This window comes from Cervus canadensis, chromosome 9, assembly GCF_019320065.1.
Source record: "Cervus canadensis isolate Bull #8, Minnesota chromosome 9, ASM1932006v1, whole genome shotgun sequence".
NCBI lineage: Eukaryota > Metazoa > Chordata > Mammalia > Artiodactyla > Cervidae > Cervus > Cervus canadensis.
The window spans coordinates 15,973,449-15,997,942 of NC_057394.1; the positions used below are offsets into that span (position 1 = coordinate 15,973,449).

Below are 24,494 nucleotides of genomic sequence, written 5' to 3' on the forward strand. Positions count from 1 at the left end.
GCAAGGGAGAAACAACAAATAACACACAAAGGGATTCCCATAAGGATAACAGCTGATCTATCAATAGAAACCCTTCAGGCCAGAAGGGAATGGCAGTACATACTTAAAGAAATGAAAGAGAATAACCTACAACCCAGATTACTATACCCAGCAAGGATCTCATTCAGATATGAAGGAGAATTCAAAAGCTTTACAGACAAGCAAATGCTGAGAGAATTCAGCACCACCAAACCAGCTCTTCAACAAATGCTAAAGGATCTTCTCTAGACAGGAAACACAGAAAGGCTGTATAAACGTGAACCCAAAACAACAAAGTAAATGGCAATGGGACCATACCTATCAATAATTACCTTAAATGTAAATGGGTTGAATGCCCCAACCAAAAGACAAAGACTGACTTAATGGATACAAAAACAAGACCCCTATATATGCTGTCTACAAGAGACCCACCTCAAAACAAGGAACACATACAGACTAAAAGTGAAGGGCTGGAAAAAAATATTTCACGCAAATGGAGACCAAAAGAAAGCAGGAGTCGCAATACTCATATCAGATAAAAATAGACTTTAAAATAAAGGCTGTGAAAAGAGACAAAGAAGGACACTACATAATGATCAAAGGATCAATCCAAAAAGAAGATATAACAATTAGAAATATATATGCACCCAACATAGGAGCACCACAATATGTAAGGCAAATGCTAACGAGTATGAAAGAGGAAATTAATAGTAACACAATAATAGTGGGAGACTTTAATACCCCACTCACAACTATCGATAGATCAACTAAACAGAAAATTAACAAGGAAACACAAACTTCAAATGACACAATGGACCAGCTAGACCTAATTGATATCTATAGGACATTTCACCCCAAAACAATCAATTTCACCTTTTTCTCAAGTGCATAAGGAACCTTCTCCAGAATAGATCACATCCTGGGCCATAAATCTAGCCTTGGTAAATTCAAAAAATTTAAATCATTCCAGTCATCTTTTCTGACCACAGTGCAGTCAGATTAGATCTCAATTATGGGAAAAAAATTATTAAAAATTCAAACATATGGAGGCTAAATAACACACTTCTGAATAACCAAAAAATCAGAGAAGAAATCAAAAAAGAAATAAAAATATGCATAGAACAAATGAAAATGAAAATACAACAACCCAAAACCTATGGGACACTTTAAAAGCAGTGCTAAGGGGAAGGTTCATAGCAATACAGGCTTACCTCAAGAAACAAGAAAAAGTCAAATAAATAACCTAATTCTACACCTAAAGCAACTAGAAAAGGCAGAAATGAAGAACCCCAGGGTTAGTAGAAGGAAGGAAATCTTAAAAATTAGGGCAGAATTATATGCAAAAGAAACAAAAGCGACCACAACAAAAATCAACAAAGCTAAAAGCTGGTTTTTTGAAAAGGTAAATAAAATTGACAAACCGTTAGCCAGACTCATCAAGAAACAAAGGGAGAAGAACCAAGTCAACAAAATTAGACATGAAAATGGAGAGATCACAACAGACAACACTGAAATACAAAGGATCATAAGAGACTAATACCAGCAGCTCTATGCCAATAAAATGGACAACTTGGATGAAATGGACAAATTCTTAGAAAAGTATAACTTTTCAAAACTGAACCAGGAAAAAATAGAAGATCTTAACAGACCCATCACAAGCACGGAAATCAAAACTATAATCAGAAATCTTCCAGCAAACAAAAGCTGAGGACCAGATGGCTTCACAGCTGAATTCTACCAAAAATTTAGAGAAGAGCTAGCACCTATCTTACTCAAACTCTTCCAGAAAATTGCAGAAGAAGGTAAAATTCCAAACTCATTCTATGAGGCCAACATCACCCTAATTCCAAAACCAGACAAAGATGCCACCAAAAAAAGAAAACTACAGGCCAATATCACTGATGAACATAGATGCAAAAATCCTTAACAAAATTCTAGCAAACAGAATCCAACAACATATTAAAAAGATCATACATCATGACCAAGTAGGCTTTATCCCAGGAATGCAAGTTTTCTTTAATATCCGCAAATCAATCAATGTAATACACCACATTAACAAATTGAAAGATAAAAACCATACGATTATCTCAATAGATGCAGAGAAAGCCTTTGACAAAATTCAACATCCATTTATGATTAAAACTCTCCAGAAAGCAGGAATAGAAGGAACATACCCCAACATAATAAAAGCTATATATGACAAACCCACAGCAAGCTTTACCCTCAATGGTAAAAAATTGAAAGCATTTCCCTTAAAGTCAGGAACAAGACAAGGGTGCCCACTCTCACCACTACTATTCAACATAGTTTTGGAAGTTTTGACCACAGCATTCAGAGCAGAAAAAGAAGTAAAAGGAATCCAGATAGGAAAAGAAGAATTGAAACTCTCACTGTTTGCAGATGACATGATCCTCTACATAGAAAACCCTAAAGACACTACCAGAAAATTACTAGAGCTAATCAATGACTATAGTAAAGTTGCAGGATATAAAATTAACACACAAAAATCCCTTCCATTCCTACACACTAATAATGAGAAAACAGAAAGAGAAATTAAGGAAACAATACTATTCACCATTGCAATAAAAAGAATAAAATACTTAGGAGGATATCTACCTAAAGAAACAAAAGACCTATACATAGAAAACTATAAAACACTGATGAAAGAAATCAAAGAGGACACAAACAGATGGAGAAACATACCATGCTCATGGATTGGAAGAATCAATATCGTCAAAATGGCTATTCTACCCAAAGCCATCTATAGATTCAATGCAATCCCTATCAAGCTACCAACGGTATTTTTCACAGAACTAGAACAAATAATTTCACAATTTTTGTGGAAATACAAAAAACCTCGAATAGCCAAAGTAATCTTGAGAAAGAAGAATGGAACTGGAGGAATCAACCTGCCTGACTTCAGGCTCCACTACAAAGCCACAGTCATCAAGACAGTGTGGTACTGGCACAAAGACAGAAATATAGATCAATGGAACAGAATAGAAGCCCAGAGATAAATCCATGAACCTATGGACACATTATCTTCAAGAAAGGAGGCAAGACTATACAGTGGAAAAAGACAACCTCTTTAACAAGTGGTGCTGGGAAAACTGGTCAACTACTTGTAAAAGAATGAAACTAGAACACTTTCTAACACCATACACAAAAATAAATTCAAAATGGATTAAAGATCTAAATGTAAGACCAGAAACTATAAAATTCCTAGAGGAGAACATAGGCAAAACACTCTCTACATAAATCACAGAAGATCCTTTATGACCCACCTCCCAGAATATTGGAAATAAAAGCAAAAATGAACAAATGGGACCTAATTAACCTTAAAAGCTTTTGCATAACAAAGGAAACTATACACAAGGTAAAAAGACAACCCTCAGATTGGGATAAAATAATAGCAAACGAAGCAACAGACAAAGGATTAATCTCAAAAATATACAAGCAACACCTGAAGCTCAATTCCGGAAAAATAAATGACCCAATCAAAAAATGGGCCAAAGAACTAAACAGACATTTCTCCAAAGAAGACATACAGATGGCTAACAAACACATGAAAAGATGCTCCACATCACTCATTATCAGAGAAATGCAAATCAAAACCACAATGAGGTACCATTACACGCCAGTCAGGATGGCTGCTATCCAAAAGTCGACAAGCAATAAATGCTGGAGAGGGTGTGGAGAAAAGGGAACCCTCTTACACTGTTGGTGGGAATGCAAACTAGTACAGCCGCTATGGAGAACAGTGTGGAAATTCCTTAAAAAACTGGAACTAGAACTGCCTTATGACCCAGCAATCCCACTCCTTGGCATACACACGGGAGGAAACCAGATCTGAAAGAGACACGTGCACCCCAATGTTCATCACAGCACTGATTATAATAGCCAGGACACGGAAGCAACCTAGATGCCCATCAGCAGATGAATGGATAAGGAAGCTGTGGTACATATACACCATGGAATATTACTCAGCCATTAAAAAGAATTCATTTGAATCAGTTGTAATGAGATGGATGAAACTGGAGCCCATTATAAAGAGTGAAGTAAGCCAGAAAGATAAAGACCATTACAGCATACTAACACATATATATGGAATTTAGAAAGATGGTAACGATAACCCTATATGCAAAACAGAAAAAGAGACACAGATATACAGAACAGACTTTTGGACTCTGTGGGAGAAGGCGAGGGTGGGATGTTTTGAGAGAACAGCATGGAAACATGTATATTATCAAGGGGAAACAGTTCACCAGCCCAGGTTGGATGCATGAGACAAGTGCTTGGGGACTGGTGCACTGGGAAGACCCAGAGGGATCGGGTGGAGAGGGAGGTGGGAGGGGGGATCGGGATGGGGAATACATGTAAATCCATGGCTGATTCATGTCAATGTATGGCAAAAACCACTACAATATTGAAAAGTAATTAGCCTCCAACGAATAAAAATAAATGGAAAAAAAAAAAAAAAGTATCAAGGGGGTAAACTCTAAAATGTTTTCAAGTCCTCTCTCCTTAGCCTGGCATCTGAATGGTTCATTCAGTACGAATGTGCACACAGGCACTGCAGGTGTGTGTGTGGGGGTGGAGGGGTGGCTGGGGCACAAACAAGCAAAGATACAGAACCTCCTCCTGTGCTCAGTGTCCCCGGTTCTATAAGGAAGGAGCACGTTTCCTCCTGTGAGACACTAGGGCTTAGAGAGGGTGAGAAGCTCTGGGCTGGGGGCTGGCTGACCATCCACCCAACCCTGGGGCTCTTTCCACCTGGGACATCTGACCAGGAACCTTAACTGTTAGAGGCCTCATCTGTGAAACTAATATAGGGAAAACACCTTCTCTGAACAGTGACATTTTCTAACATTTCCCCTTTGTACTTAATTCAGGCACAGAGCCTAAAGTGATTCGGTGGTGTTTTTGATCATCCGATTGTGAACCTGTGTTTTCATTCCAACATCCACGCTGCTCTCTCTTCATTTAACTATTTATTTTACTTTCCTATAACTTTGCACTTATAAAAGCAACATGAACACAGACTGAGCTCCTGCTCCAAATTAGAAAGGTCTTTTCTGCACCCAAGCAGGTGTCACAACTCACCCCCAGAACCCAGTCAGTCTGGAAGCAGGGTACTCACAGGGATGACACAGGTAAATTCTGGGGCCCATCATCCTATCAGGAGGATGCCGAGAGTCCAGCTCTAAGGAGTGTGTAGAACTCACTAGAACCAGGCTCTCATTTCCAGAGCAAACGTTATGATGTCAACACTGTTCATCACAGACAAGGCTTCTGAGGAGGAAGTAGACATGGCTGTTCCCCCAGGGGGATACTGGAGTGAACTCTCCAGCATGGCCTCCCTCACCCGCTTCTCTTGTCAGGAAATCAAAGCTGATCTCCATCTCTCCAGCAGGGATGGAGGGTGGGGCTGACTTTAGAAACCAGGTGTCATCTCAGCCTTGAACACCAGGGAAGGAAACACCCCATCACCTACCTCACCTCAAACCCAAGAGTAACAGCAGGTCAGAGGGAATCAGGACCTGTGAAAGGCCATCCTGTTTCTTTCAAACCTCATTTAGGGCTAAGCAGGATGCCAGAATGAGTGAAATGGAGTGTCTGCAAAGACAATTAACTAGTACAGGGGTAGAGGGGATGTCAAGGCTTTGATCTTACTGAGAGGGTAACAGGCAGGAAGGCCAGGGGGTCTCCAAATGGAGGAAAGAGGCTGCAAGTGCCAGACTTTTTTTTTTTTTTTCATTAGTTGGAGGCTAATTACTTCACAACATTTCAGTGGGTTTTGTCATACATTGATATGAATCAGCCATAGAGTTACACGTATTCCCCATCCCGATCCCCTCTCCCACCTCCCTCTCCACCCGATTCCTCTGGGTCTCCCCAGTGCACCAGGCCCAAGCACTTGTCTCATGCATCCCACCTGGGCTGGTGATCTGTTTCACCATAGATAATATACATGCTGTTCTTTCGAAACATCCCATCCTCACCTTCTCCCACAGAGTTCAAAAGTGTGTTCTGTACTTCTGTGTCTCTTTTTCTGTTTTGCATATAGGGTTATCGTTACCATCTTTCTGAATTCCAAATATATGTGTTAGTATGCTGTAATGTTCTTTATCTTTCTGGCTTACTTCACTCTGTATAATGGGCTCCAGTTTCATCCATCTCATTACAACTGATTCAAAGGAATTCTTTTTAACGGCTGAGTAATATTCCATGGTGTATATGTACCACAGCTTCCTTATCCATTCATCTGCTGATGGGCATCTAGGTTGCTTCCATGTCCTGGCTATTATAATCAGTGCTGTGATGAACATTGGGGTGCACGTGTCTCTTTCAGATCTGGTTTCCTCCGTGTGTATGCCCAGAAGTGGGATTGCTGGGTCATAGGGCAGTTCTATTTCCAGTTTTTTAAGAAATCTCCACACTGTTTTCCATAGCGGCTGTACTAGTTTGCATTCCCACGAACAGTGTAAGAGGGTTCCCTTTTCTCCACACCCTCTCCAGCATTTATTGCTTGTCGACTTTTGGATAGTAGCCATCCTGACTGGTGTGTAATGGTACCTCATTGTGGTTTTGATTTGCATTTCTCTAATAATGAGTGACGTTGAGCATCTTTTCATGACATTTTTATCTCTTAAGCGGCAGGAAGAAACAAACCAGCAATATGTTTTTCCTTCTCTATACAAATTTAAAAGGAGGTTTCTCTTAAAATGCTGTGTTGCCATGACACCTGGTCTCACCTGAAGCTAACTACTCTCAAACCTTGAGTTAAGGAATACATTTCTTTTTCTTATGGAAATGTTGTCTTAAGCTATGTTAATGTACCCTAGACTCTATCTTCAAGTTGGTTCTGCCAAACAGCCTAACTTACTTACTCAGGTATTGTTCCCCTAATCTATGTAAACAAAAGTATTTGTTGGTATTCTGCCCTTCTATAAGATTCAAGTCAATCGTTTTATGGCCAGGGATGAATTATCTGGGGCCATTCTAAATTTCATGACACTCCTTTCTTTTCATTAACAGACTGTGAGTGACTATGTAACATACAGCTAAAGACTACAAGGCGGGTACTCTTTTGCCCCCTTCTGATGCCTATGTCAGAAGCTTTCTCTATCTCCTTTATACTTTAATAAAACTTTATTACACAAAAGCTCTGAGCGATCCAGCCTCATCTCTGGCCCCGGATTGAATTCATCTCCTCCAGAGGCCAAGAATCCCGGCGTCGTATCGTTCAGGAACAACCTTTCATTACCTTGCTCAATGTAACAACATCCTTTTTCTCAAAAACACTGAGCTAGCTGTTCTGAAGCAGAATATGTAACATCCATGGCGTCAGTCTGCAGTCACAGATGTGTGTAACCCTACAGGTCATATGACTGACAGCTGTGTTTTCCACAACCTTGAGGACACTTAGAGACACACCCCACAATGATTGCAGATCTTCCCAGGCCAGGGAACCCCAGGCTGACACTCCTGCTGCTAGGTTATCATTCAAGCTATGTGAGACCTGCTAGTTGTGAATAAGTTCTTAATTCCTTTATGTTCAAGGTTCTAGTGCCTTTAGTAGTGGCCACCAAGCACTTTACAAGCATCAATTCAATAAATCCTCATGAAAACTCCAGAGACTGAGGGATTAAGGGAACTGTCTGCCCAGGATTAAGTATATTGATCCACATTAGTGATAAACCTGGGTGCTGATAGTCAACCATGCCTTACTTCCAAGGCTGTGCTTAATCACAATAGTAGTGTCTCAGAGAGAGAATAATCAGGATTAAGGATGCTCATGAGTGATGATGCATATTTTCCCCCCAAAATTATTATAATTATATTATTGTTGTATTATTAATATATTATTATTGATTTATTAATATTATGCAAGATATTATTATTATGTTCAGAAAACCTCCAAATCTTACTCAGCTAATATCAACACTCTTAGCCATTACTGCACATCTGAGAATCCAGCATGAGGAACCCTTAAAACAGCAGACTTGAGGATCCATGGTCCTGATACACCTGCTACACGTGCTAACCCTACCCTAACAATGACCATGGCAGACATTACTAATCATAGCACTTTCAGACAGAATTTGAATATGGCTTCATCATTCAGGCACTGCCAAAAGTAAAAAGCTGGCTAGAAAAAGGCAACCAAATGCCATCCTGCTTTTATGTACTTGTCCATGACTGACCACTGTTATGCTCACCTTTGCAAAAATGTGCCCCCCAAACCCCATTATAATCAGCTGCCAGTATATCATTAAGATAAACATGTCAGCCTAAGCTTCCAGGGGAACTTAGGCAGTAGAATCTGAAACTAAACCTCAGGATGTCAGTGGTCCTTCCGAGCACAGGGATGAAGCAGGTTTGTGCTTTCTGGCCACAGAAGTCAGATCTCCTTCCTTTTGCTGGTGGCTCCAGCAGGGACCTTAAGATATACTATGTCACTATTTAGAGAAAACAGCAGTGTCATCGTTTAAGGCACAGACCCACCACCTAGAGAGAGAACACACACAATTCTAACCAACTGGCCACCACACGTGGTTACCTGGGGCATGGAGGAGTGGATATCTGCTACTGCTGCTGCTAAGTCGCTTCAGTCATGTCCGACTCTGTGCGGCCCCATAGACAGCAGCCCACCAGGCTCCTCTGTCCACAGGATTCTCTAGGCAAGGACACTGGAGTGGGGTGCCATTTCCTTCTCCAAGTGGGTATCTAGACTGAATTTATTGTCTAACTTGTTGCAATCTCAGGGTGTAAAGAGTCCCAATATTCCACAGGGATGATGCCAAAGTTCTCAAACTCCCCAGAACAAACACTGAGAAAATCCTGTACTGCTTTTGGAAAAAAGACTCAAGAGGTGTCCTTCACTCCACTTCCATGTGATGGGAAATGGCTCTTGCCCCAAGCAAAACTCTCTGTCAAATGTTCCTTCTGGAACGACCCCTCTTTGAAGGTACCAGAGACCTGCTTTGCAACAAGACTGCTGACTGACTGAATTTCATGGGCAGTCTCAAATCATAAAATCTCTGAAGCCTTGTCTATACAGAGGACTGGATGGAGTTCATCACTCCCTCTACTGCCTCCCCAGGTCACATCAGCACAATGTTACACACATCTGGGCTCTACTGCTACCCATCCATCCAAACATTTCACAAAAATGGACTTTATACAACTTTAGCTGATTCTCTTGATGACTGAATTTTTTAAATATAGCTTTTATGAAACTGATGATCACTATCCTTTTCACAAATAATTAGAATAAATACCTCTTAAGTGTTTACTATAAAAACAAAACATGCAAATGTCACAATGAAAAAAGCTTCTTTGATTGGATGAATTGAGAATTTTTTCCATTAGTAGATACAAAGAACCATGGGACTTAATATGCTTCTCTACTTGGTTTGGTATCTAGAAGGTTAAGTTGGTATTAATTTGCAATAATTATTCATGGTTGAGGTCTCTGATACAAACATCTTCCCTCCTCATCTTTTCGTCTATAGTTCTTATAACTTTTTAAGAAATATATAGCAATTCTATTTTCCTTATTATTTTTTGTTTTAATATTGATGAAATATATATATTAATAATGAGATAAATTCAATTATTTCATAATCTGTGATTACCTATAGAATGATTAATCATAGAATGTGTTCTTCATTATTCTAATTTTTTTGGCTGCACCATGCAAGATCTTAGTTACTCGATCAGGGACTGAAGCTGTGGCCCCTACAGTGAAGTGCAGACTCTTAACCATAGGACCACCAGAAAAATCCCTGTTCCCCATTATTTTAAAACTAGAAAGTTGAATGGGGTAATAGACCAGATGCATACTGAACATATCCCCCTCCTATGTTCTCCTAGGGGATTATTTTCAGCACTATTTATATGAGTAGTTTAGAAAAATGGGGGACCACACTGTGGTATCCCCAAATACTGGTGATGATAAAGAGCAAAGCTGAAAATAATAGCACTTATCTTTTCAATACATTTAACAACTGCAACTTACATGAACATGTAAAAGAATGTATTTTTCAAATATATCAGTTCTGACATATATTTCCTGATGTCTCCTTTCCTTTTCCTAATTGTTTCCTTTCCTTGTCATTTCTGGTAACTTCAGGAGAAGAAAAATTCTCTATTTTCCTGCTGCTTAGTTCCAACATGATGAAATACCTTATTTTTAAGAAATTTATAGGCTGGATACTCTGTGTTAGGAAGTATATCATGAACCAGACAGAAACAGTCCCTGCCCTCATGATGCTTATATTCCCTGTCCTAAGATCCAAACTGGAACTGACACAGGTCCATTTGCCTTAAGGGCCACACTGACTCAGTGGTCATATATTTAATTACCTAATGTTAACTTAGTGAGAAATTCAAGAAGAAAGAATCTGCAGAATTTCAGGGGTGTAGTTCATTACAGCAAAAATGGAGGCCAGCCTGCACTGCCCTCCCAACCTGAGAGCCCTAGTACTCACTTGTGGATTCCAGGCGTTTCACATCTCGTGACGTCTGTAAGAAATATCGTCGGAGAACAAAGAAAATGATGCCAAGGGGAATCACAGGTATAGCCATCCAAGGAATTGTAGCCACCATCACACCCACCACACCAATCACAAGTAGAAACATCTGAAATAACGAAAATACAGAGAAATCCATGTCGAGGATACTTTTCAAAGATAAACTTTAATGGTTTGTGTTGTTAGGATTGAACTCCTTTCCTTGAAAGACTTGTTGGAACAGCAAGAAATGCTTTTCCATCCAAAGAGATAAAATTATAGGTGGTCCTCATGATGTTTATTGCGTGAGCCAAATACTCTGATAAGAACTTTCTAGGTATCCACTCTTGTGATACACTCAGTAACCCTATGTGGCAGTCAGTACTATCTTTAACAGATGAGAATATTTGAGGTTTAGAGAGTAGGAGCTGAATCCCAAACTATCATGAGTCAGCAGGTGTTACTGGAGGGATGAGCGAGCAGGCATCAAAGATGAGGAATCCGGAAGCCTCAGCTATACATGTAGGGATAAAGAAGTGGTTAATTACAAATTCAGGGTCCAGAAATGTAGGAAAAAATTAAAATATTGACCTTTGGAAGTGGGAATTCCTCTTTCTTGGTTTTCTATCCATAGTTAACATTTACTGAGTGCTGACTGTGTTCAGGGCTGAACATTTGATATTTCACATGCATTAACTCGTTTATCCTCACAAAAGCTCTACCTAGTAACAGTATTATCTCGCTTTACAGATGGAGACACTGAGGTCCAGGGAGAGGAAAACCTGATGGACACTGCAAAGTATAAGTCATGGAGCCGGGAAGCCCATGTCATGAGACTTTATGACATGTTTAAGCTTTCCCCCAACATACAGCCAACTTTCTTTCATTGTGCTAAGTATATAAAATGTACATTTCAAAGGTTAGTGATTATAACAACAGCAGACACCATTTACCAGGCATTTACAATACACAAGGTGTTGTGCTAAAAGTTCCATGAACATTCACTTAATTATCATGTCATCTGTGAGATGATTTTATCTTGGAGAATAGTCTTGTTCTACAGATCATTGGTTGATGCTGATATAAGCATGAATCTTTATCAGGGAAAGTATGATACCGTGGTGGGCAGCTTCAGGCAATAAGAATACGATCAATACTTAGTATCTGCTTGCTATGAGAGCAAGGTGGGGTGGTGGAGACATGCAGATTCATATGGCTTAGGCCAAGGCCTCTGGAGTTTATGATCTCAGATGGATACAAATCCATGGCGATCTGAACATGGTACTGAGTGCTAGGGAAACACAGAGAGGAATACCTGAAAATTCTTAGACAATTCTGAGAAGACTTAGGACTGAAATTTACAGACTGGTTTAACAAATAGAAAGAGTGGCATGAATAATTTGTAGGTGGTAATCACAGTTGATGGAGATTTTGACCAAAAAGGAGGTGGGATTAGGTTAAGATGTTTGCCCAAATTAACACCAGTTGTTCTGTGTCCTCTCAGCACCACCATCACCTGCATCCCACACATACCACCTCAGAGCCTCCCCACCTTGTCATCCAGGGCAGCTGGCCCCAGCACGTCTCTGAGGGACGGATTAGGGGGGTAATGTCTGTATCACAGAGACTCAGGTTATCATTTCACAGCTCTTCCTGATCAGTTTTCTCAGAAGTTCTTCACAACCATCTTCTGAATGAGAAAAGCAAAAACTTCATTTTCATTTACAGATAATACATGAAGCTAGGAGGGTAAGTGGTTTTCCAGGGAAGGACTGCAGGTCATGGAGAAAGACAGGAGCAGTTTGTACTCAGAGAATCCTAGAGCCACAGCTGCAGGCAGGAGGAACCTGAGAGGAGGAGGAAACGTCCAGAACCATGACTCTGTGCCCAGGAGCCCTTGGGAACCAAACTGCATTTTCTGGATGGATACCCATGTGCCTTTCCTGTTTTTCCCCATCTCTGCCATGGTATCAATATGAAACTCAGAGTGAAGAGGACGGGATTCTGAAGGAATAAATTCCAATCATAAGTGGAGAAAAATAGGGCTGTCTGACCTCTCTCCTATTAGACCTACAGATGAATGATTTCTTACAGCCACTGCATTAACTGTGTATCCCACCATGCTGGACCCTCTACGCTCATGGGGTGGGGTCCTTCCAGCTCCTGCAATGTCTGGTCTTTAGTCACTTGGCTTGCCATTGTTGGTTATCAAAAAACCCTGCTAAAATGTCAACCAGGGAAAAATCCAAATTACAGTTTTTTAGCAGACCCGCATCATTTGGACAACATCTACCAGTTTCAATGATCTGGCTCTCCCCAGGTGAGGGCCTTTTATGACTAACCCAGCCTGGCACGTAACCTGGGAAGCAGAGGTAAGATCAAAATGAAGGACTCCACAGGGGCCTGTGCTAATGTTTCTTCCTTAGGTACCCACTGAAGACCCATTATTAATGCTCTCAGAAGCTCCCTAGTTAGGTTAGGTCCTTCAGATTTCATGACCCTAAATTCTGAAGTAATTCAGAGGATGTCTCTAACAGGTTTATTTATACTTGTAGGTAATACTATAGCCACCCTCATTGTGGATTGGATATTATACATATACATATATACACATATATAGTGTATGGGTTTACATTTATACATATATAGACTTGTGAATCTTTTATTGCCAGCCATCTCAAATCCCTTATAGAAGTTTGTAGAAGATGAAAATAGCATCTAAGAAAAAAATCAACATCTCAGAAGGAAACAAAAGATTCTATTATGCTTCCTTGAAGCCAATCTCATTTCTTTCTCAGACACTGCCAGGAATTTCAAAAAGTCCGACTCAAGATACACACACAATTCCCCCAACTGATTGGATTCCAGGCCCACCTGATGGCCCACATCACCATGGACAGTGTTTCTGTACTTCTGTCACACAGGCACAGAGACAATGATGGGTACATAGAAAAAACCATACTGACCCCAGAGTGACCCAAGTCCTGATGCCCCTCAATATAAGGAGAATAATTATTTTTATATATTTCCCATTTGGAGCACACCAGTTGGGAAATTCTATCCAAAGTCTATGAATCCACATGAACAAATAAAAAAAATTCTTAGATTAAATCTTCACTTGAGAGAAAATGGTGATTTTTCATAATTCAGAAAAATTCTTTAGTTTGTAGAGAATGAGAACCTACATCTGAAAGGGAAATTCCACTAGCCCAGTATTGTGCTAAGACAGGGCTTAGGGCTAACCTTCTTGAATAAACAGGGAGAGTAAGACTCTATACTTCACTCTCAACCTTAGTAAAAACTGGGATATACCAACAACATAAAAGGATGGTGGTAGGAATTAAATGAGGTAATGCACATAAAGTGCTAACTAGTTCATACGTAACAAATAAAAACTCTAACTCCATCATTATCACCCTTCAGTGTGTTCTGGATGCCAGAAGTCAGGGGAGGAGGGAGGAGGTATTCAAAGACTTATGGACCCAAAGAATCTTAAGAAACTCATGACATTGCACCCCAAGAGATCACTCACTCTAACCACTAGAAGAGCTGATACGTCCAAGGACATATCAGAGCAGGTGTTATTTTTCCTTTAGTTTAGTTTAGTGAAAGTCGCTCAGTCATGTCCAACTCCTTGTGACCCCATGGACTATACAGTCCATGGAATTCTCTAGTCCAGAATACTGGAGTGGGTAGCCTTTCCCTTCTCTAGGGGATCTTCCCAACCCAGGGATCAAACCCAGGTTTCTCGCACTGCAGGCAGATTCTTTACCATCTGAACCACAAGGCCTAGATGTGGTAATGATGTGACATGTACCAAAGTGATTGTGGCTTTTCTTTGGTCACAGTGAAAAATGTATCTGAGGTCCATTTTGTTTGAAGATGCAATTTTAAAATAACACGACCAGTATACTTCATGACTACAATTTCTCTCCTGTCTGTATTATCTACCTAATTTTAGACCTTCCAAAGATTGATATACTTAGGGATATGGCAGCAAGTAACATTTTTGAGATGGTTCTTTTCTTATTCTATATACTTCTTCTCTTTCCAGTTATCCTTTTTATTGGTGCAGATTTACTGCTTTGAAACTCCTGAGCATTTATGGGTGACTAAGGGGGAAAGTGGTGGACCTCTGGATCAACAAAACCAAATCAGATTATTCAATATAGTCAAAGAGAAGATCAATTTCACATTTTCTATTTTATGCACCAGGAATTGGTATATTGATACCAGTGGAAGTACAAAATCTAGATTTTGTAAACTTGTGAATCTCAGGAAATTCAATGTGTCCACTCCAGGTTCAGCATTCTTGATGCAGGTAAGTAGCCTAGTTAGGACATCAGGATGAATAAGGTAGAGAAAATGTTACCACCACCTATGGAAGGAAGTCTCATGAGCACCTTTCATCCTCTGAAAGGATGCTGTGCTATGAGCAGCTGTTTATGACAAGCCACACTGGCATCTAAATGAATTGTACATGAAGTATATAGAAAAACAGCATATTAAAAACAGTATATTAAAAAACAGCAAAGAAAATAACACTTGTGTAAATGTTAATGTTTAAAAAATGTGCCCAACCAAAAAATTGAAAAATAAGACCTTGCTTTACTGCTAGTTCAGTTCAGTTCACTTCAGTCACTCAGCCATGTCCGACTCTTTGCGACCTCATGAATCGCAGCACGCCAGGCCTCTCTGTCCATCACGAACTCCCGGAGTTTACTCAAACTCATGCCCGTCGAGTCGGTGATGCCATCCAGCCATCTCATCCTCTGTTGTCCCCTTCTCCTCCTGCCCCCAGTCCCTCCAAGCATCAGGGTCTTTTCCAATGAGTCAACTCTTCACATGAGGTGGCCAAAGTATTGGAGTTTCAGCCTCAGCATCAGTCCATCCAATGAACACCCAGGACTTATCTCCTTTAGGATGGACTGGGTGGCTCGCCTTGCAGTCCAAGGGACTTGGACTTGCAGTCTCCTTGCAGTCTCAAGAATCTTCTCCAACACCACAGTTCAAAAGCATCAATTTTTCGGCGCTCAACTTTCTTCACACTCTAACTCTCACATCCATACATGACCACTGGAAAAACCATAGCCCTGACCAGATGGACCTTTGCTGGCAAAGTAATGTCTCTGCTTTTTAATATGCTATCTAGGTTGGTCATAACTTTCCTTCCAAGGAGCAAGCGTCTTTTAATTTCATGACTGCAGTCACCATCTGCAGTGATTTTGGAGCCCAAAAAAACAAAAGTGTGACACTGTTTCCATTGTCTCCCCATCTATTTCCCATGAGGTGATGGGATCAGATGCCATGATTTTAGTTTTCTGAATGTTGAGCTTTAAGCCAACTTTTTCACTCTCCTCTTTCACTTTCATCAAGAGGCTTTTTAATTCCTCTTCACTTTCTGCCATAAGGGTGGTGTCATCTGCATATCTGAAGCTATTGATATTTCTCCCAGCAATCTTGATTCCGGCTTATGCTTCTTCTAGCCTAGCATTTCTCATGATGTACTCTGCATGTAAGTTAAATAAGCAGGGTGACAATATACAGCCTTGACGTACTCCCACCTCCAAGGAGCGGCTGCTGCGTGGGCGCAGGAGGGCTGAGAGGAGCTACTCCACATTCAAGGTCAGGAGGGGCGGCCGTGAGAAAATAACCCTCGTCCAAGGTAAGGAGCAGCGGCTGCGCTTTGCTGGAGCAGCCGTGAAGAGATACCCCACATCCAAGGTAAGAGAAACCCAAGTAAGACGGTAGGTATTGCCAGAGGGCATCAGAGGGCAGACACACTAAAACCATAATCACAGAAAAGTAGCCAGTCTGATCACAGGACCACAGTCTTGTCTAACTCAATGAAACTAAGCCATGCCATGTGGGGCCACCCAAGATGGTCGGGTCATGGTGGAGAGGTCTGACAGAATGTGGTCCACTGGAGAAGGGAATGGCAAACCACTTCAGTATTCTTGCCTTGAGAACCCCATGAACAGTATGACAAGGCAAAATGATAGGATACTGAAAGATGAACTCCCCAGGTCAGTAGGTGCCAAACATGCTCCTGGAGATCAGTGGAGAAATAACTCCAGAAAGAATGAAGGGATGGAGCCAAAGCAAAAACAAGACCCAGTTGTGGATGGGACTGGTGATAGAAGCAAGGTCCGATGCTGTAAAGAGCAATATTGCATAGGAACCGGGAATATTAGGTCCATGAATCAAGGCAAATTGGAAGTGGTCAAACAGGAGATGTCAAGAATGAATGTTGACATTCTAGGAATCAGTGAACTAAAATGGACTGGAATGGGTGAATTTAACTCAGATGACCATTATATCTATTACTGTGGGCAGGAATCCCTTAGAAGAAATGGAGTAGCCATCATAGTCAACAGTCAAGAGTCCGAAATGCAGTACTTGGATGCAATCTCAAAAACAACAGAATGACCTCTGTTTGTTTCCAAGGCAAACCATTCAATATCATGGTAATCCAAGCCTATGCCCCAACCAGTAACACTGAAGAAGCTGAAGTTGAACGGTTCTATGAAGACCTACAAGACCATTTAGAACTAACACCCAAAAGAGATGTCCTTTTCATTATACGGGACTGGAATGCAAAAGTAGGAAGTCAAGAAACACCTGGAGTAACAGGCAAATTTGGCCTTGGAGTGCAGAATGAAGCAGGCCAAAGGCTAATAGAGTTTTGCAAAGAGAACGCACTGGTCATAGCCTTGACTAGACAGACCTTTGTTGGCAAAATAATGTCTCTGCTTTTCAATATGCTGTCTAGGTTGGTCATAACTTTACTTCCAAGGAGTAAGCATCTTTTAATTTCATGGCTGCAATCACCATCTGTGGTGATTTTGGAGCCCAGAAAAATAAAGTCAGCTACTGTTTCCACTGTTTCCCCATCTGTCTGCCATGAAGTGATGGGACCGGATGCCATGATCTTAGTTTTCTGAATGTTGAGCTTTAAACCAACTTTTTCACTCTCCTCTTTCACTTTCATCAAGAAGCTCTTTAGTTCTTCTTCACTTTCTGCCATAAGGTGATGTCATCTGCATATCTGAGGTTATTGATATTTCTCCAAGCAATCTTGATTCCAGCTTGTGCTTCCTCCAGCCCAGTGTTTCTCATGATGTACTCCATATATAAGTTAAATAAGCAGAGTGACAATATACAGCCTTGACGTACTTCTTTTCCTACTTGGAACCAGTCTGTTGTTCCATGTCCAGTTCTAACTGTTGCTTCCTGACCTGCATACAGGTTTCTCAAGAGCTGGGTCAGGTGGTCTGGTATGCCCATCTCTTTCAGAATTTTCCACAGTTTATTGTGATCCACACAGTCAAAGGCTTTGGCATAGTCAATAAAGCAGAAGTTGATGTTTTTCTGGAACTCTCGTGCTTTTTTGATGATCCATCAGATGTTGGCAATTTGATCTCTGATTCCTCTACCTTTTCTAAAACAAGCTTTTTTATTGCTAGAGGCCATGACAAATTTTCTCATTACACAGAAGTTCCACAATTCTCTAGATCTAGCCAACAAGCAAAGAAAGGATGGTTACCCAACACACCTAAATACCATTAACAGATGACATTTCATAAGGCTTATCATGAATCCCATGTTACAGGTATTTCACAGGCTTTATTTAATCTCATTCTCACATCAGTATGAGTAGGAAGGATTATCCTCTCCATTTACAAAGTAGGAAACTTTGCAGTGATGCTCAGAGAGGTTTATTGATTTGCCCAAATTCAGATAATTCTGTCATTTTGACCCCAAGTCTGTTCTTTTACTTTCTGCCTGATACTGTATCACATATAGAGATAAAATCCACATTTTAAAAATTAATATCTAAACATACTCCTCTTTTATGTATTTTCCCTTCTGTCTGTATTTTCTAATTTTGTTGGGTTTCTTGAGGTCATATCTGGTCTCTCGCATGAGGGGACCAGTTCTAGATTCCCAGCTAATTAGGTAGTAACGGCCTGCTCAGTTCAGAGAGCAGACTGATCATTAAAAGATCCTAAAAATGCTCATTAATGGAACACACTAATGTGTCAATTTAAGAACTGTACTTTAAAAAAGAAAAAGAAAAATCTTTCTTTATAAGAATGATGAGTTATAATCCCACAAACCCCAAGGACACAAAAAGAGACTGAGTAGTTTAAATGGTTAACATCTATATTTGGCTGATAATGAAAATGTTAAAATTTCACCAGGAAGTTTCTACATGTAGAGTTAACACTGTACACTAACACTGCAGATTTTAACATATTCCTTTCTCAGTCACAGTTTGAAATATAAGGACCTGTTTGCCTCCTTGGCATTTAATTTCCAAACTGCTAACAGTCCTATAGAAATTCCTAGGTATCTACCTACATGTAACTTTAAACTTAATTCCAAGGGATTTTGTTCCTGACATTCTGTATGAAGCTTGTGCCAAAGAACATGTTTTCTATAAACAGTAGTAAAAATATATTCTCCTTATTTTATGCAAATAAATATGCTATCCATAGTTTTGGCTCACTCCATTCTTACATGAGAGCTTCCCTGATGGCTCAAACAATAAAGAACCTGCCTGCAATGCGGGAGACCTGGGTTTGATCCCTGGGTTGGGAAGATCCCCTGGAGGAGGGCATGGGAACCCACTCCAGTATTCTTGCCTGGAAAATTACCGTGGACAGAGGAGCCTGGTGGGCTACAGTCCATGGGATCGCAAAGTGTTGGACATACTGAGCGATAAAGCGCAACACATTTTTATGTAAATTCTTTCTTGCTTGCTTTTATACTTATATTAGGTTCAATGTGAAATATCTATTTAATCAGTAGGTAGTACTTTTATTATTTGTTTACAGTATTAAAAAACAGAATCAGGATCATTAAGACTGCTAACACCTCAAAAGAATTTCTGAGATTTTAATTCTGCAGTCAGACTCTTAAGAACTCTGTTTCAAGTTATGGTAGTTACAAATCATCCAGATTACTCTACACTATCATCGATTTTGCAAAAGATATAACTTAAGTACAATAAACAAGCAAGAGTCACTTCTTGGTAAGAAAACAAGACATGATTTCCTTGTGATTTAAAGAGGAAAAATGATGACTAGTTTTAATCAGTGGTTTATTGATGTGGGTGTAGGTGAGAGTCTTCTATCCATTTATTCTGCAAATATAAGAGATAAAAAATAACCTGTCAATGAAAAGACTATCACATAGATTGTGCTGTTGGCTAACACAAAATTCTTGTGGATGCGTTACAAGGCTGAACAGACTACCTGAAATTCTGAAAGAATTAAGAAATAAAATGTAATTCCTATGCAATGATACTCATTACCCTTCAATTACAGGATGAATAGAAGCAAAAAGAAAACATGGAAGGCTTTTAAAGGTAAGCTCCTAATTGTAACACTAACCTAGGGTCAGTATTGAACCTGCATGTAAGCTGATATGGTACCCTGCACGTCTCATTAGGTTCAGAGATCAGCTCTGGTTCCCAGATCCTTGCTTTATCACCCCTGTTTGCTTTGATCTCACCCACCTTGATTAACTCTGTTAAATCAGAACATTATAAAACACTGGGGTGTCTTATTAGTATGCTGAGATCTATACAATCCCTAAGACTAAGCTTTTCTAAACTTGTCCTTTCCTTGGGATACACTAACCACACTCTTCACCCCTCATTTGGCTGCTTTGTATCTTTTCACAACCACACCAACTCTGGGACCTGTATATTCTTCAGTTAGCTCACAATTGAGAACACAGCTAACTCAACTGAAGAGTGAAAGGTGGGTTTGATTTATAGTCTGTTAACCAGCACAACAGAAAGGATTAGGGAAACATGGTGCACTTCCTCCTTCGTGTTCAGTGTATCATTAATTAATAGCTTCCTTTCTACCTTTTGTCAGGATTCAAGTTTATTACAAAATTCAAGACTGGAATCCATTTATTTGCTAATTTTACAAAGCATACCTTAAAAATAATGGCACAGAGAACTCTACCCAATATTCTGTGGTAATCTATATGAGAAAAGAATCTAAAAAAAGAATGAATATATGTATAACCGAATCACTTTGCTGTATACCTGAAACTAACACAACACTGTAAATTAACTATACTCCAAAAAAATTAAATTTTTTTGAAAAAAAGTTTTTTAAAAAAGCTAAAAGTCAAGGGTTTTCAGATCCATCTTATAATTCAAAAATTCAGCATATATATGCATAAGAATAGAAATAAGAAAAAAAGTAGACCTGAATGAAATAAAAAACTAACTTATAAGCAAAAACCTCAACAAACACAAAGCCTAGTTCTTTGAAAGCACCATGAAATGTAAAAGAAAAAAAACGAAGGGAAAATTTACCATTAACATGAATCAAAAGAAAATAATACAGCATACTAATGAATTGAATCTAACAACAAAAAAAAGATAATACTCCACAATCAGACTTGGCTAGGCAAGTCCAGAATCCTCAGGGCTGGCTGTTACAAAGGACAGGCTGGAATTCTTGGGCAGAAGCTGATGCTGTTATCCACAGGAAGAATTTTTTTTTCTTTAGGGAAGCTGTAGCTCTTAGGGCATTTCAATTAACTGAACTGTGTTAATTAACTGAAATTGTTAATTTCAATTAACAATTAACTGTGTCCATGGAACTATCCAAGATAATTGCCCTTACTTAAAATAAACTGATTATGGACTTTAATCACATCTATAAAATACCTACAGAGCAACACAGAGATCATTTTTTGATTGAATAACTGGGGAATGTAGTGTGGTCAAGTTGACACTTCAATGACCATCACAAAATAAGAACTTTTCCCATGTTTACTCGTGAGGCCTGCATAATTCTAATACCAAAAGCTGACAAAATATTTTAAGAAAAGTAAATTACAGACCAATATCCTTCACAAACAACAGATACAAAAATTCTTGACAAAATATTAACAAACTACATACAGCAATGCATAAAAAAGAGGCTACATTTTGACCAAGCAAAGTTTATTCAAGGAATGAAAGTTTAATCTTCAAATACCAATCACTATAATTCATATTAAAAGAGTTAAGATAAATAATCACATGATTATCTGAAGAGATGTAGAAAAAGTATTTGTCCAAATTCAACACCTATTCTTCACTAGAAAAAAAAAAAAAGCAAAATTCTTGGCAATCGAGGAATTAAGGAAATGTTTTCAATCTGATAACAGATATCTATCTTAAAAATTGTAGTTAATATCATTTGTAATGAAGAAATACTGAAAGATTTTGCCCTAAGAGTACAAGATTGTCTTATATAATCATTTCTATTCAACACTGTACCGGAAAAAAAAAAAAAAAACGCTGTACTGGAAGGTCTAGCTACAAGTCAAGAAAAGGAAATAAGAGTCATAAATACTGGAAATGAAGAAACAAAACTGTCATTATTTACAGCTGACATGATTGTATGTGTACAAAATTCTACAGAATTAAAAAAACAAACAAAAAAATACCACCACAAACTCCAGGCAAAGCAAAGTGAATTCATAAATAAATCAACCATATTTCTAGACTAGCAACAAGAAGTAGAATAATGGTATTAAAAGAAAAACTAATAGGACTTCCCTGGTGGTCCAAATGGATAAGAATCTACCTGCCAAAGCAGGACACATGGGTTCAATCCCTGGTTCTGAAAGATTCCACATAACAAGGAGCAACTAAACCCATGGTCACACCTACTGAGCCCATGCTCTAGAACCAGCGGGCTGCAACTACTGAAGCTGCACGCTGCAGCTACTGAAGACCATGTGCCCTACAGACCATGCTCGGCAATAAGAGAAACTACCACAGTGAGAAGCCCATGCATAGCAACTAGAAAAAGCCCACGCATAGATAGCAACAGAGACCCAGCACAGGCAAAAATAAATAAATAAATGTTTAAAAATCCAATAATACAGTGAAAAAGCAAATATGCATAAATACATTTAACCAGAGAAGTGTAAGATGTCTATATTCAAAATTATGAAACATTTCTAAAATCAAACAATACCTAAATAAGCGGAGAGAGATACCACATTTACAGTTGCAGATTCAACATTGTTAAGACTTAGATTCCTCAAATTATCTACAGTTAAAAGGAAATATTAATAAAATTATCAGTGGGCTTTTATGGGAAAAAAATTGAAAGGCTTCTAAAATTTACACAGAAAAGAATCCAGGATGATAAAAACAACCTTGACAAAGGAGTACAGAGTTAGAGGACTTAGACTATGGGTTTCATCTCTTATGAAAATATACAATAACCAAGATTGCAGTATTGATATAAGGATAAACATATTAGTGGAACAAAATAAAGTATACAGACACAGACCTCCTTGCATAGATTCAAAGGATTTATAACCAAAGTGCCAATTCAATGTAAGAAAGTCATTTAACAAATGTGGCCAGGATGACTGGAAAATATAAACCTCAACCACTAACTACTCTTCCATACACAAAAGTTACTGCAAGGTGCATCATTTTCTAAAAAGGTAAAATAATAGGAAAGCCAGGCCTGGAAATCAGTGAGACTAGAATGTTCTCTCCTCATTAATGAAAATGTTTGCTACTGAAATCAGGTAGCATCGATCCCTGTCCCTCTATATGATCATGCAAAAATGTGATGAATTCTGATTCTGACTGGTAACTAACCATGAGCTAAGCACACAGTGGAAACCCAACCTTGATTGGGTTTGATCTAGCTTGCTATAGCAAAGAAACAGTACCATTCACAATATCTTTTCAAAGTAATTCACAATCACTGTCAAAATGTGACAATGTTTTTTGGGAAAGATTGCTTCTGGGGATAAATTACGAAGCTAAAGCCAGCAGGACACATTCATAAAGCAAGTTTGCAGAAAAGAAAAAAAATCATAATTTTTTTTTGGGGGGGCAGTAAAAGTCCTCTGCCTCTGAATCTCAGCTCACTTCTCATTAGTAAACAACAGAAGCCTTTGCTTATAGGCTGTTTGCATTCAGATGCTCAATGCTGTATTTCCGTGTACAACTTTTGATAAACTCCTTTCATTTCTAAAATTAACACTTGGAAAGAAAAAGAAAGTTCCCCACAGGCTTAATCACTGAAAAGCACATAGAATTAAATAGAAAAAAACACCACACATGAGCAACAATGCTGAATGAAGAGAAGAGAACTGAGATGACCCTACATCATTCTTCAGAAACTCAAGTTCACAGACAAAACAAAGGCTAGATAGAAGGCTAGATTTCTTTTTTTTTTCCTAAGAAACCTTAAGACAGAGCAATCAGCATGTAAAAAGAAAAACTGCCAACCAAAAATGAACAAGACATTTTCTGAGATAACTTTGATCCCATAGTCAAATTACTGGCTTAAAGCCTTTGTATTTTCAATAACTGCTCTCTATTGTCCCTGTTGGGCATCCCAGGTCGCTCAGTGGTAAAGAATTGGCCTGACAATGAAGGAGACGTGGGTTTGATCCCTGGCTCAGGAAGATCCCCTGGAGAAGGGAATGGCTAGTCACTCCAGTATTCTTGCCTGAGAAAGCCCATGGACAGAGGAGCCTGGCAGGCTACAGTCCATGGGGTCACAAAAGAGTCAGACATGACTCAGTGACTAAACAACAACATTATCCTAGTTAAAGTATTATTTTTACCAATCTTTTCTTTCTAAGTAACCACATGTGGTTTTATCCAAATAAAATGGTGCAGTAAATATTTGTCCTCTGTGGTAAATCAATGCATAATTTAGTTTATCTAGGCTATCTTTCCATGAAAGATGCTTGTTTCTGTCATGAAATATGCTCAGAGTAAAGGGAATCCACATCAGACACCTGGAAGGCAGAGGGAGAACCACTCATCCAGCATGTTGCTGCTTCAGACTAACCTTGACATGACTGTAGAGCCACTCCTGCCCCAGGTGTCACTCATGTTAACTCAGCCTCCCAATCACAGCCACATCTTTCTCTTATAAACACAGTCTCTTATTGAAG

The 24,494-nt window shown here is 39.2% G+C and overlaps 1 protein-coding gene across 2 annotated transcripts in view; it reads right to left on the reverse strand.

The window, feature by feature from the left end:
- Positions 1-24,494, reverse strand: part of LOC122447587 (ATP-binding cassette sub-family C member 4-like) — a 405,286-nt gene that overhangs the window by 58,339 nt on the left and 322,453 nt on the right. The window contains exon 21 of one of the 2 annotated variants that reach the window (XM_043478282.1): positions 10,515-10,665. The exons of the other annotated variant lie outside the window; for it this stretch is intronic. Within the exon in view, the coding sequence (XP_043334217.1) occupies positions 10,515-10,665 (151 nt within the window). The remainder of the gene's footprint in view (positions 1-10,514; positions 10,666-24,494) is intronic. 2 annotated transcript variants of the gene reach the window in all.